Genomic DNA, 14,152 nt, shown 5'->3' on the forward strand with positions numbered 1-14,152 from the left:
ACCAGCTGCTGGCATTCTCCACAGCCATTTTTGCAGTGTGTTTCAGTTTAGAACAACGCTTTAACCTCTGCAGTGAATATTCTGTCCCCTGTTCTGGGGAGCAGACATACTTTCTCTCCAGAACATGATCTCTTTCATGGGTTATGACGTAGCCCTGCTGCACCAGTGTTCTGGCTAACAATGATTTTGAGCAGTGTCCACAAGGATATATGAATTCCTGAGCAGATTTAATTGGGCATAAGCTTTTGTGGATAAAAAACCCACTTCTTTTACCCACGAAAGCTTATGCCCAAATAAATCTGTTCATCTTCCAGGTGCCACCAGACTCCTTGTTGTTTTTGTGGATACAGACTAACATGGCTTCCCCTCTGATACTTGAGCAGATTTATGTTCCGAGGCTCCAGACTAGTGGAAGCTTAGATGCACTGTTGATACGATGCTCTCATTGTTTAGAAGGGTGCTAGCCCACTGGAGAGAAGCCAGCAGTAATAGGAAAGAGGGAGAAAAAGCACTGAAATTAATCTTTTGCTATGCAGTGGGCACCTTTAACTTTTCATTGATGATCTTCAGTCAGTAGCTAATGGTACTGTGGATTCCCTTTACACAGTACCCTGTTTTCTGTTCTTACCAATCCAAAGACCTGTAGAATATAAAAAGGCAAGTGGATTGTGACGTCTTTCATTTTGTCCTGTACTAGCACCTCCCATGCCTGCTCTCAAAACAACTGGGAGCGACTTCCTTGCCTTTCACACTGAGCGATCTCTGCTGATAGCTGTGCAGTTGTTATTTCCAGGAATGCTTGGAACCAGACTGTGGTCTTTGCACCATCAATTATCTGTGATCTTTTGAACACCAAGAACAAAAATAAATAAATAAATAAAAGGTGAAACACTCTGGGGGGAAATAAACCCATTTAAAGGGATGATTACACCAACATGTACCTATTTCATGTTGTTTCACCTCTATACTTTTCAAAACATATCAGGGCTCTTATTCACATTGACATAAAGTGAATAATTAGAAACAAAGGGGATTTCAATATGCTGTGCTTCTTTTTTTTCAGCAAGTGGGCTCCCAGCGCTTCAGTGTCAACATGCCTCACAAGTTCAGCATTCATAATTACAAAGTGCCCACCTTCTGTGACCACTGTGGTTCATTGCTCTGGGGTCTTTTGAGACAAGGTTTACAATGCAAAGGTAAGGAGAACCACTTCTGCTTTAGAGATTTTCTGTTTCTCAGCCAGTGCATTGCTTTGGGAAGTGCTTGCCTGCCATAACAGGAAAATACATTACTGTTGCCAAGTCATTCTGTTTTCTAGCAGGTACAGTTAATAGTAAAAAGCAAGTGGCAGCATAAGATAATAGGGATTGCCATCATGGATCAGAATCTAGTCCATTGTCTTGCCTCTGACAACATCTGGCTCCAGATGCTTCAGAGGAAGGTGCAAGAAACCCTGCAGTAGATAGCTATGGAATGTGCTATCCCATGGGGAACGTTTCTTCCTAATCCAATTAGTTAGAGTTGACATATATGCCCAGAACCATGAAGGGTTGTATCCCTTCAATTTTTCTTGGGTATTTTTATTCCTGTAGGATGGAAGTTATACACTACTATTTTTTGCTTTCATATCTACATGAAGGCTGAGCCTTACCTGTGCAAAGTCCATGCAGGACCAAACTTGAGTCCCAAGCCAAGAAAAAAGAAAGAAAAAAGGTTTTGTATGTCTGGCTGCACCATATTATGTGGAGGCTAGTCAGCTCCCTCCCATGGTAATTCTGAAAGAATGGGATTGTGCCCTTATCTAATATTTGGAACACAGGCATTGGAATGTGCATTGATTTCCCATCCCAAGTCCAAGCTAGATTGTGCACCTGAAATGAACTGGCTGCTCATCCTTAATCTCCTTGACACAGGCTGTTTTGTGATTTAGCGGGGAAGACGTGGCCTCAAATCTCCTTGTGGCTGCTAGGTTGGATAACATGAGGCTTCTTTTCTGCTGAAGGAGGATGTACATTTCCATTTGGTAATGAGGCAGCCTTAAGGACTAGATTCCTCTGAGACAGACAGACAGTTGTTCTGAAAGGGGAAGTAAAGTTTGCCCAAATACTTCCAGGTTAATAGCATTTTGGGATCAATGGAGAATCAAACCATCTGTTGTGGGTTTTAATGGACTATGGCTTGAAGCTCTTGCCAAACTCATAAAAATTCTGCCTGATTTTCCAAAGAGCAGGAGCTAAAGGTGACATATAAAAGGCATTGCAGTCTATGAATAAAAATATCTTGTGCAGTTACACTGGGTACCTGCCAGTCCTTATGCTTCAGGGCATGAGGTGATCACTAGCTGGAGTCACGAAGAAATTTCTCTCATGGCAGAGTGTTCCATGATAAGGGACATTGTGAGGCTTAAGCCTCCCCCTGGAACATTGAATGATGAGTAGTGGCAGGACTAAGACCATTATTTTCTTATTATTGCCATCCCTATGTTTCTATGTCACCTTAATTCTGTTGGCAGGAAATTCAGACCACCCTTTTCAGTTCATCTGGGTCTTGTTGGTATTTGCCATTTCTCAGTTAGAACTATAGTCAATCCACGATCTCCTTTCCATTCTATAGCAATTAAATTTCAATTCCTTACATTGTGGGTCCTCCTCCTCTACCACCACCACCACCTCATCATCATCATCATGCTCATGTATAAATAAGGGTTCAGCATATAGCATCTTCATTCCTCTCTTCTTGCTTTCCTTATAAAACTGTTTCCTGTAAAAATACACCATGACCTGCATGAAATCTAAAATTCACAAACAATCAGAAATGGTTGCTTCTCAGCAAGAGAGTAGTGTTTCCTGTTTTTCTTTTAACTAGTGCCTATCAATACTCACCTTTCCAGAAACTTGCCTGCTTAAGCACGCTCTGCTGGCTTCCTCCATGAAAAGCTTATACCTGAGAAATGCTCTTCTTTTATCTTATTTTACACTGCTATTACCCTTCCTCCCTCTGTTTAAATAACCTTACGTATTGAGAATGCACAAAATTTTCTGCTTTGTTTCATTTCAGCTAGTTCCACTCTTAAAGGCACACTGTTAAAGCTCATAAGCCAAATGTTTGACCTGCCAGCTATGTTTTGGATCACAGACATACAAGGCCAGGGGATTTCTTCCTACACCTTTCTGCTCCATTCTTGTGTGTAGGGGGTGTACTGGAAGTTCAAAGCCACCTTCTTTCTGAAGTGCTCAGGATTACTGCTAAATACATAGAGCATCTGTTTCTACAGGATTGCTGTGCAGTGTAACTTGTATTGGACTAGATGTTGGTTAAAATCATAATAGGAAAATAGTGTGGTAAACTGGGCTTAATTCATGCCTTATATAATTCTGTTGATACAGGGAGGAATTTTAAAGTGAGGGAATCTTGTCCATCGAGCGCGCCTGACAAGGCTTGTAATTTTGCATGCATTGTATCATGGTCCACCAGAGGGCGCTGAAGGCTAAATTATTCAGATATGTCAGTGGGCTCCCAACAAATCCAATCCACTTTATTTTTAATTAAGTCCACATTCTATACTATTTTTTCCTTTCTGATAAACCAGGAAACTACATGCCTTCCCTGGTCATGCTAACATGCTAGTTACAGAGACAGTAGTGGAGGAAGGGGGAGGAGGAGAGGGAATCAGCGCATCTTGTGTAGGGGATAATTATCCAAAGGGGGAGATAATTTTATTATGTGATTGGCCTCATATAAAAATTAAAACTATATACATGAATACATGGCTTGTTAGTGTGATGCTGGATTATAACAGTCTTGAGTAAAGCAGATGAAGAGACACTACTATAAGCGGTTTATTAGAAGGAGCTAGATTAAGGCCTAGTTCCGCTCTCCTTGAAGTCAATGGGTGGAAGATTAGGCTGAGTTCAAAGTTCTAAATGTTTTTCTAGTTAGAACATATCTGAGATTTGCAGAGTCATTCGTTTTCTCTGTTGTTGTAAAGGCTGCCTTGTCACTGTCCTGGGGTCTGATGCAGCTCCCGTTGACTTCAGTAGGAGCAGGAGAAGTGCCTTGAGGAGTAGCACTGTTCACTGACCCATGATGAGCTCAGCATATTCTATAAGGTTTCTATCAATGTCTTAATAATAATAGTAATAATAATTAATTATCATTATTTGTATTACTGTAATGACTAGGAGCCCTAGTCCTGAATCAGGACCCCATTGTGCTAGGCACTGAAACATACAGGATAACAGATTCCAAAGCACCTCTTAGGCTGAGATGGTGGTAAAAACCCTGTTGGATATGCTGAAGTGATAGTAGGCAGTGAGTAAAATTCAGTATAGAACTAGGAGAGATAAATGGGCCAGACGGCTCTGTCACACCAGTGTAAATCCAGAGTAACTGTACTGAAGGTAAAAGGAGTTATTCTGGATTATCATGTGTGTAACTGAAAGTAGAGGGTAACCCAGTCACTTTAACATGTTGCTCAGCCTACGCAGGCCACTACCAAGGTAACTGAATTGTTTGTGTCCAAATGCATGGAGCTTGAGGTTACATGTCTAAAACTATTATTTTCAATTTTCTGTTAAATTTAATATTTTATGGTTTTATTCTTAAGAATAATGAAGTGGAATCATAATTTTATGTTAATATGTTAAGAGCCATTCCAAATTCAGCTAAATTCTTTTCTACTGAAATAGAATTGTATTTTAAAAGAAATGTTGGATCCTGGAAGGTCTGACTGAAATCAAATAAAATGGATATTTTTAAATAAACATCTATTTAAGTTACTGAAAACCCTTTTTTTTCCCCGCCACACATTTCATTGCAGTTTGCAAGATGAATGTACATAGACGCTGTGAAACAAACGTGGCACCAAACTGTGGAGTGGATGCTAGAGGAATAGCTAAAGTACTTGCAGATCTTGGAGTCACTCCAGATAAGATCACTAATAGTGGGCAACGAAGGAAAAAGGTAACCAAAAATCTCACATAAAAGGAGCAATAAATTAATGAATGTACATCAGTATTAACAGCTGACGCTGAATCCTACTCACCTAACTCACTCCAGAAATCCATTGGAGTCAATGTGCCCATTCATGTGAGTAAGGCTAAAAGGACTTGACTCTGGAGTTTTAACATATGTCATCCCTGGTAAAGTTCTTTGGGGTATCTGTTTTGATACGGTACAGTCTTGCAAACCTGAAGACAACTTAAACAGTCAAGATGGGTTTTATTTTTGATTGGCATGAGGAATTGGACTTTTCAGGAGCCAAAGTGACTACTTTAATCTCTTGCTGAAATACATGACTAATATATAAATACACCTATCTGGTTGAAAACTGTCATGAGATCATTTGATTGCCAGAGGCTAGACTCTACCCTCTGATATTCTTGTAATGATGATAAATGCACTGAAACAACAACATTATCTTATAAAAAGAAATTGACTGCAAGCAGGTATTTCCAAAGCTAATCTGCTTTTTTAATCTGCTTTTCCTTTGAACAAAAATCATTGGCTACCTAAAATATATCCTGAATTCAACTGAGTTAATTTGAATTTACAATGTGGCCTTGATCACCATGTGGTCTCATATCTATCTGCATTTGCATCGTGATGGCAGTGGTCTCTCACCTCTTGAAATGAGTGACCTTTACAATCAGTTCTTCTGACATATGTTAGTCCCTTGGCTTTAGATATAATTTTGTTGTCATGGTCAACTACATATTTGTCCTGAAATATTAAAAAAACTGTTTAAAGCAAAACAAATAAAGTTATGGGAACATTGGAAAGTGATGAATTGAATAACAAATCTTAGGAAAATAAAGAAAAATTGCTGTACTTAATTGCACAAAATTAGTGTGCAGTGCTTGCTAATATTTGATAGCACTGTCATTGATAAAAGTGTATAGCAGCTCTGTTTACAAAATTGGTTCTGAAAGAGTCTTAGAGTGGGATTTTCAGAAGTGCCTAACACTTTCAGTGGGACTTCTTAGGCTCTTTTGCAAATTCCATCCTTAATTGTCATTTTGTTGAAGGAACATATTGAAGCATGAATTAAAATCATTATATAACCACACTTGTATTATTATGGGAACATGTAGAGAGCCCAACCAAAATCAGGGCCTTGTTGTGCTCAGTGTGCAAACAGGTAGTAAGAGACAGAGAACTTAGTCTATTTAGACTAAGGTCAGAGGGGGAAGGAAGGAAAATTACTTCCCCAAAGTTGTGCAGCAGTTAGTGGGAGAGACACTAGGGCCTGGTCTACACTACCCGTTTAAACCGAATTTAGCAGCGTTAAACCGATTTAACCTTGCACCCGTCCACACAACGAGGCCCTTTATATCGATATAAAGGGCTCTTTAAACTGGTTTCTGTACTCCTGCCCAACGAGAGGAGTAGTGCTGAAATCCGTATTGCCATGTCGGATTAGGGTTAGTGTGGCCGCAAATCGATGATATTGGCCTCCGGTCAGTATCCCACAGTGCACCACTGTGACCGCTCTGGAAAGCAATCTGAACTCAGATGCACTGGCCAGGTAGACGGAAAAGCCCCGCGAACTTTTGAATTTCATTTCCTGTTTGCCCAGCGTGGAGCTCTGATCAGCACGGGGTGGCGATGCAGTCCCAAATCCAAAAAGAGCTCCAGCATGGACCGTACGGGAGATACTGGATCTGATCGCTGTATGGGAGACAAATCTGTTCTATCAGAGCTCCGTTACAGAAGACGAAATGACAAAGCATTTGAAAAAAATCTCCAGGCTATGATAGAGAGTCCACAGCACAGTGCTGTGTGACAAGCGTAACGGAAAGCCAAAGAATCAAATGGATGCTCATGGAGGGAGGGAGGGGTACTGAGGACTCCAGCTATCCCACAGTCCCCGCAGTCTCCGAAAAGCATTTGCATTCTTGGCTGAGCTCCCAATGCCTGAAGGGTCAAAAACATTTTCCCGGGTGTTTCAGGGTATATGTCGTCAATTTACACCCTCCCCCCCCCCCCCCCGTGAAAGAAAAGGGAAAAAAAAACGTTTCTCGCCTTTTTTCAATGTCACCCTATGTCTACTGCATGCTGCTGGTAGACGGGGGTGCTGCAGCGCTGAACACAGCATCCCCCTCCCCTCCCGGTGGCAGATGGTACAATATGACTGCTATCCATCGTCATCATCATCCCCGTGAGTGCTCCTGGCTGGCCTCGGTGAGGTCGGCCCCAGGGCGCCTGGGTAAAAATGGGAATGACTCCCGGTCATTCCCAGCAGATGGTACAGAACGGCTGGTAACCGTCCTCATCATAGCAACTGGAGGCTGAGCTCCATCAGCCCCCCCCTTTCATGTCTAAAGAAAAGATTCTGTACTGCCTGGACTATCATAGCAGCGGAGGCTGGGCTCCTCTCCCCCGCCACCCTTTAATGTCCTGCCTGGACTATCATAGCAGCTGGAGGCTGCCTCCCCCTCATTTTATCTCACTAAAAAGTCAGTGTTTCTTATTCCTGCATTCTTTATTACTTCATCACACAAATGGGGGACACTGCCATGGTAGCCCAGGAGGGTTGGGGGAGGAGGGAAGCAACAGGTGGGTTGTTGCAGGGGCACCCCCTAGAATGGCATGCAGCTCATCATTTCTGCGGGATCTCTGGGGCTCTGACATGGAGCGGCTGTGCTCTCTGGTTCTCTAGTACACTTGCCCCATATTCTAGGCAGGACTGACTCTATTTTTAGACAAAACATAAAGGAGGGAATGACCCGGGGAGTCATTCCCATTTTTGTCCATGCGCCCCCAGGCCGACCTCAGCGAGGCCAGCCAGGAGCACCCATGACAGCAGCAGACGGTACAGAACGACTGATAACAAATGACTATACCATCTCTAATGCTCATATTTACAATGGCAGCGGTGCAATAGGATGGTACCATCTCTCACCTTGCAAAGGCAAATGCTAGCTGCTGCTTAGCATTGCGTACGGCCTCTGTCAGCAGCATAGTACACTATCGTTGACAGTGCACAAAAGGCAACAGGGCAATCCAGGGGAAAAAGGGCGCAAAATGATTGTCTGCCGTTGCTTTCATGGAGGAAGGATTGAGTGACGACATGTACCCAGAATCACCCGTGACACTGTTTTTGCACCGTCATGCATTGGGACCTCAACCCAGAATTCCAATGGGTGAGGGAGACTGCAGGAACTATGGGATAGCTACGGGATAGCTACCCACAGTGCAACGCTTCTGAAATCGAAGCTAGCCTCGGTACATGGACGCACACTACCGAATTAATGTGCTTAGTGTGGCCGAGTGCCCTCGACTTTATACAATCTGTTTTACAAAACCGGTTTATGTAAAATTGGAATAATCCGTTAGTGTAGACATACCCTAGGTCTAGGTCCACACTCCTATTCCCTGGACGACATGTAATTTTTATCATTGAAGTGATATTAGGTGCAATCTATTAAAATATTTCGCTAAAGGCTAGTAAAATGTAGTATACTGCTGTACTTCCTCAGTGTTTTGTCTAACTGAGTTTCCTCTAAATATTAAATTTCATTTTGTCATATTGTTTTTTGAACTCATTATGGGTGCAGAGGTGTAATGTAAAGAAGAACTAGGCTCACTATAGAATGTTTTACAGGTAGAAAATATTCTCAGGTTTTCCAGTGGCAAAAACTCAGCTAGGGAAGATTTGTTTCTAGTATGTCAATTTTTGCTTTGAAATGTATATGCAACTAAATCCCATTAATGCTGCAATTAAAATTAATTGGAATTAGGAGCTAAGTCAATTTGGAAAATTCCACTACAAACCTACTGGAAGTATCTTTACCAATCTGGCCCTAATCACTACATGCAGTATTTCAGTCAATGCTGTGAGTTGTTTACACCTTGACGTTCTAACATTGCTCCCCTTCAGAATACTGTGTCAGTTTCTTAAATGCTGGCATTCAATTAGCAGTACATCTTTACCTAAAAAGGTGGTTATTCACACCATACACATTTAAGAAAGTTTCCATTGACTGTGGTGGCACTCAGCAGCTTGTGGGATTGAGTCTTTTGTGAATTCTGCTACAACAGTGAATGTGTGTGATATACCTGGTGATGGTCCCGCTGATTTGACCCAGGTTGTTTGTTTTAGTACTTGCAGTAATATACTAATACTACAGTTTGAAAAGAAAACCTTCTGCTCACCTGGCTGTTTTTTCCCCCCTATAATAAAGTAGCTTTTCATAGAAAACACCTAATCTTGACAGTAGTAACTTGTAAATGAGACAATCCAGCAACAAACATACCAGTGAGAGGACAGGGGATTTAAAGATGTACTTATGTGCTTTTGTAAGAAATAGATTGTAAAGCTGGTTGAGATCCCATATAATGAACAGAAACTAAGGCTTAAAACCTACATATCAGTATGTTTTAATTGTGAATTGAAAGACATTTTAAGGCCCAAACCCAGCATTAAGAGTTAGGGCACCACTAAAATCTTTGAGGATGTCACTAAGATTTCGGCACAGATCTGTGGACTGTTATTGCTATTACAGGGAAAAGGCAACACCGAGAACTCTGGTCTTGGGGTAAGTAGAATACTGAGCAGCATGAACTCCTACTGACGTCAATGACATCTGCCACTGAGGACACTTAGCACCATGCAGGATTGGACTCTAATGGAAGAACTAATATTTGTGGACTAATTTGTTGACAAATATATTTGCTTGCAGTTGTTAAGTTCACATGTTACTGAATTGAAATCTTACATAGACGTCTTTCTGTGTGTTCAGTCCATCTTTAAAGTGAAAGTGTACTGTAGGCATTGGAATCTCACTTTTGACACAGGCAATGAGATGATCATCCTCGCTGAATTAAGTGTACTCAACTCAGTTCCCTTTATTCCTTCCCTTTGTGTAGTTACTTTGTTTTTGAAGTTGCTTCTTTTGAACTCTGTGTTAGAGGATCTCACAGCTGAATATCCTTTTGTGGGAATGTTCTTAGCTAATTGCAGGTGCAGAATCTCAGCAGCCAGTTCCTGGAACCACACCTTCAGAAGAAGACAGGTCAAAGTCAGCACCGACCTCTCCGTGTGATCAGGGTTAGATACCTGTTTTGTTTCCATACCAATAAATATTGCTTTAGTGTCAGTCTCCATGAGGAGTAATAGTGCTGTTACAATGGATCCTGGCCTTGATAGACAATCTGCTTCAAATTAAACAAGGAGTCTGAGCCACAAAAAGTCACCTTCAGGGATCTGGAAATCTGATGGGAAATTTGTGAATTGTAGTTTTTAAAAAAAACACCTTTGAAAGGGCCTGATTCTCCTCTCCTTTACACCAGTATATTCCATTGACTTCAAAGTGAAACTCAGGGAAACTGTGAACCCAGAGAGAGAGTTCACGTGAACCCTGAATCTTCAGAGGAGTTAGTGTTCATTCCTTATTTATGCTGGTGTTTCTGGAAGCAGAATGGGGCCCATAGCTCTTGGAAGTGAAAGTGTCAGCATGATCTATTTATTTAGATTGAATGCCTTGCATCACATTATTTTTGTGGTACTGAAATGTCGTGGTCACTCTTAAAAACTTATAAATTTCATTAGCTAAGCCTTTAGATAACTAAATAACTTTACCTAAGAGATTCAGCAGTATATTTCTTACAATGAGAAGAGGGACGGAATCACCTGCAATAGCGTGGACTGGGTTTGTAGAGAAGTCAATCTGTTGTTCCCACCTTTTCACAGAAATCAAAGAGCTTGAAAACAACATTAGGAAAGCTTTGTCATTTGACAATCGAGGAGAAGAACACAGAGCGTCAGCAACAACGTCAACAGACAATCAGCTTGATAAACCTGGGGAGAATGGTGAAAATGGGGAAGTCAAACAAGTCCAGACCAAGCGAATGGGTCTTGAAGAGTTCAACTTCATTAAAGTATTAGGGAAAGGCAGCTTTGGCAAGGTTGGTGGCTTTCTCTGATGGATTATTTTTGACTCTGCTGTACACAGTACTAATGTTAATGTTGCCTAATGTGATCCCACCACAGGGGTTTCTTTCTTTTCTTACTTACTGGGATAGTTAGCTTTCAAAATAGTCATTTTCATGAATATGTATCCTGATGATTAGCTATAATTACTGTTTAAATCATTATAAAAAATGAGGGCTAAGAGCTTTGAACTAGATTTCTAGATTTCAAGATTTCACTATTGAAATTGCATTAACTAAATGTAGAATAAATACTGCTTGACAGGGCAAATAACTACAGCGGGTATACTCCGATAGGAAACAGAAGTGTAGAAATGACATTATGGGATTCTGTGTTTGTTCTCTCTTCAGATGATTTCCACTTCAAATTTGCTCACTTTGCAAGTCAAATGATGGCTGATTGTATTTGTCCAACTTCCTGCCTTGAAAATTCCACATGCCATGTGAAAATTAAGTTGTGTTTGGTCTCCATCCCATTTCTAGTCCAGTAGGGCTGGTGGATTCTTGATGATGAAATAGACCGAGATAAGAGTTTCTTGACGATAGTTTGCATTGTGTCCCTTAAACTAATAGTAAAATCAGGTTTTTCAACAAAGAAAGCAAAAATATTTGAAGCCGGAGTGTCCTAAGGACGCCCCCCAGGCCAGGCAGACCTCTCCTGATTTTGGTATTATTGTGATGAACCCAGATAAGATTTAGTCAGTGTTTAAACCTTTCAGTGAGCCTGGATATATTTGGAACAAACATGAGCCCATTATGCTTGATGAAACTTGCAAGCTTGTGTTTTGGCTGGTTTGACTTTGAGTTGACCAAATGATTTGCGATGAATGAAGCTGTTATTCCATCACATGCCTACACAGTGTTGATCTACTGGCTCTTCACTAGTGCTAGGCTTGAAAATGAGCATGCAGGTTTTTCTGTATGCAGATTGCATGGACCTAATTAAGCTGTTAATTTTTAGCATACTTTTGGGAGGGAGAAAAGGGGAAAAATTAAATACGAAATTATGGGGTGGGCACATGATTTATGGGGAATGCTGAGGGAACTAGGCTTATTTAGTCTGCAGAAGAGAGTGAGGGGGATTTGATATCAGTTCAACTACCTGAAGGGATTAAAAAAGGATGGAGCTAGGCTGTTCTCAGTGGTGGCAGATGAGCAAAGGAGCAATGCTCTCAGTTGCATTGCAGAAGGTCTAGGTGGATATTAGGAAAACTGTTTACTAAGAGGGGTGGTGAAGCACTGTAATGGTTACTAGGGAGTTGTGGAACTCCATCTTAATGGTTCTTCTTCGAGTGCTTGCTCTATCATTCCAGTTGGGTGTGGCTGACCACGTGCATGTTCGTCGAGAATTTTCCTAGCAACACTCGATAGGAAAGCGACAGTGAGTGAGTGTGCGACGCATTGATATTACCTAAGAAAAGGCCGACCCCTGTCAGTGTCTCTTTACGGCCGTAACTGCAAATCCCTTCAGCGTCTTAAAGGCTGTTAGGGCGCAGTTACTACCTATTACCTAGCTACTCGTAGTTGTCTGTGTAATATCAGTTATAAGTTAGAATCTTTATATATATATTATTATATATTTATTATTTTCATTTAGGGCTGGAAGAGAAGTATTTTTCTGTTCATTAAGGGCAGAGCACGAGAATAGCGTCAAGCTACGATGATGATAGGACTGTCAATACATTGAAGATAATGATGTTTTACTGATCAAGTGAGACCTGGTAATATATAGAGGCGTTGAACATGAGAAGTATTAAGACTTGGGTTTCGGGTGCCTTTCCGCTCCGGGCGCCGGACGCCTAGCGCCGTTCTTCGACCTGTGTTGCGGTGATGTTGAAATGGGCGCTCTCGCGTTGTGACGGATTCGCAACCCGCTCTTTGTGGTGCTTGGGGTTGTTTCCCGCTTGCCATTTGCAGGCTTTACGCCGAGCACCTGGCGCTTTATTCCCTCCCCTTCTGGCCGGCGTGGTACGTGGACAAGCGCGTCTCGCCAGGCCCCGCCGGCTGTTACGGCTCGCCGTGCTCGGCCGCCGCTCCCTCCCCTCTTCTACAGGTTGAAGGCGACCCGATTCCGTGCGCCGTGCCCGACCCTGCTCCGCCTAACGCCGGATTGCGCTCCTCAGCTTCTGCGGCTTTATGGCTGACCACATGCACTGCAGCCGGCGTTGTTTAGTGGAAATCCGCTGGCCGCATCAGACGGCTGAGGCACTGGCCCCCCAGCTGGCTCCGTCTAGCGGCGGGCTGTCAGTCCAGTGCCTGCTGCTTCCCCGCTTGCGCGTGGTTGCAGCTTCCTGTCCTGCTTCTGGTCATTGCTTCTGTAGCCGGCATCGCCGCCGAGAGCTCGTCTCAGTCGTCCCCGCATCCGACACCTGCCACAGCGACTGTGCCTGGTGATCCTGGTCCCCAGGGCGTCCATTCCGTGTAGCCGTCCCGGCCGCCCGTTGGTTGCGGCTCCTGCTACTGCTGCTCCGTGCCGCACACCGCCGACGAGTCCTTAGTGGCTCGGCGCTCCTACCGCCACTGCTGGGCAGTCGGCCCGTCACCCGTCGCTCCGTCCCCGGGCTTTTGCCTCCAGTGCTGACTGCTCCCGCAGAATCGCCCGCGTGGTCGGCGACAGCAGCTGACAACTCTGCGACGAGGTCGTGATCATACCCTTGCTAAGAAACGGAAGTAACCCCTGCTGGCCCCCGAACGTCCGCCCGGAGCTTCTAAGCTGGTACGCGGCCCCAAGAAGACGGCGTCATCACTGCTGATGGGCACTGGCGTGCTGTGCATTGTCCCACGGGCGCGTGCCTCGCGTGGCTTGCCGCTCCGGTCGGCCTTGCTGGTCGGTTCCTGTTCCCTCCACCCGGTTTCGGCCCACACCGGGCTTCTTGCTTGCCGCGTGCAGCTGCCTGCCCCCGGCCCGATGCGGATGTCCCCGTCTCTTGGCCGCCGCTTGATTCCCCCTCTGTCCGCGTCGCACGATGCGGCCGTCTGTCCCAGTCGCGATGCTCGTCTAGCGTCCCCCGAGCATGTGCACGTCCGTGCTGTTTCTTGCCCCGCCAGTCGCCCTGCGCACGGTAGGTGGTTCCCCGTACGCGGCCGCTTCTCGGCACCCACCACTTTCTGGCTCCCCAGACGAGCTGTTCGGCCTGATGCTCCGGATTCCAGCTGCTCGCCGACACCGATTGGTCCCACTCGGCCTGCTTGGTCGCACGAGTCGGCTTCGTCCCGGGTA

The 14,152-nt window shown here is 43.7% G+C and overlaps 1 protein-coding gene across 2 annotated transcripts in view; it reads left to right on the top strand.

Annotated features, from left to right (window-relative positions):
* The window catches only part of PRKCE (protein kinase C epsilon), a 560,544-nt gene that overhangs the window by 365,244 nt on the left and 181,148 nt on the right, over positions 1 to 14,152 (top strand). Inside the window, exons 6-10 of one of the 2 annotated variants that reach the window (XM_075064369.1) lie at positions 1,064 to 1,196; positions 4,820 to 4,962; positions 9,507 to 9,539; positions 9,955 to 10,051; positions 10,694 to 10,908. In XM_075064369.1, the coding sequence (XP_074920470.1) occupies positions 1,064 to 1,196; positions 4,820 to 4,962; positions 9,507 to 9,539; positions 9,955 to 10,051; positions 10,694 to 10,908 (621 nt within the window). The remainder of the gene's footprint in view (positions 1 to 1,063; positions 1,197 to 4,819; positions 4,963 to 9,506; positions 9,540 to 9,954; positions 10,052 to 10,693; positions 10,909 to 14,152) is intronic. The other variant, XM_075064370.1, reaches the window with a different exon arrangement.

This window comes from Chelonoidis abingdonii, chromosome 3 (genome assembly GCF_003597395.2).
Source record: "Chelonoidis abingdonii isolate Lonesome George chromosome 3, CheloAbing_2.0, whole genome shotgun sequence".
NCBI classification, from domain to species: domain Eukaryota; kingdom Metazoa; phylum Chordata; order Testudines; family Testudinidae; genus Chelonoidis; species Chelonoidis abingdonii.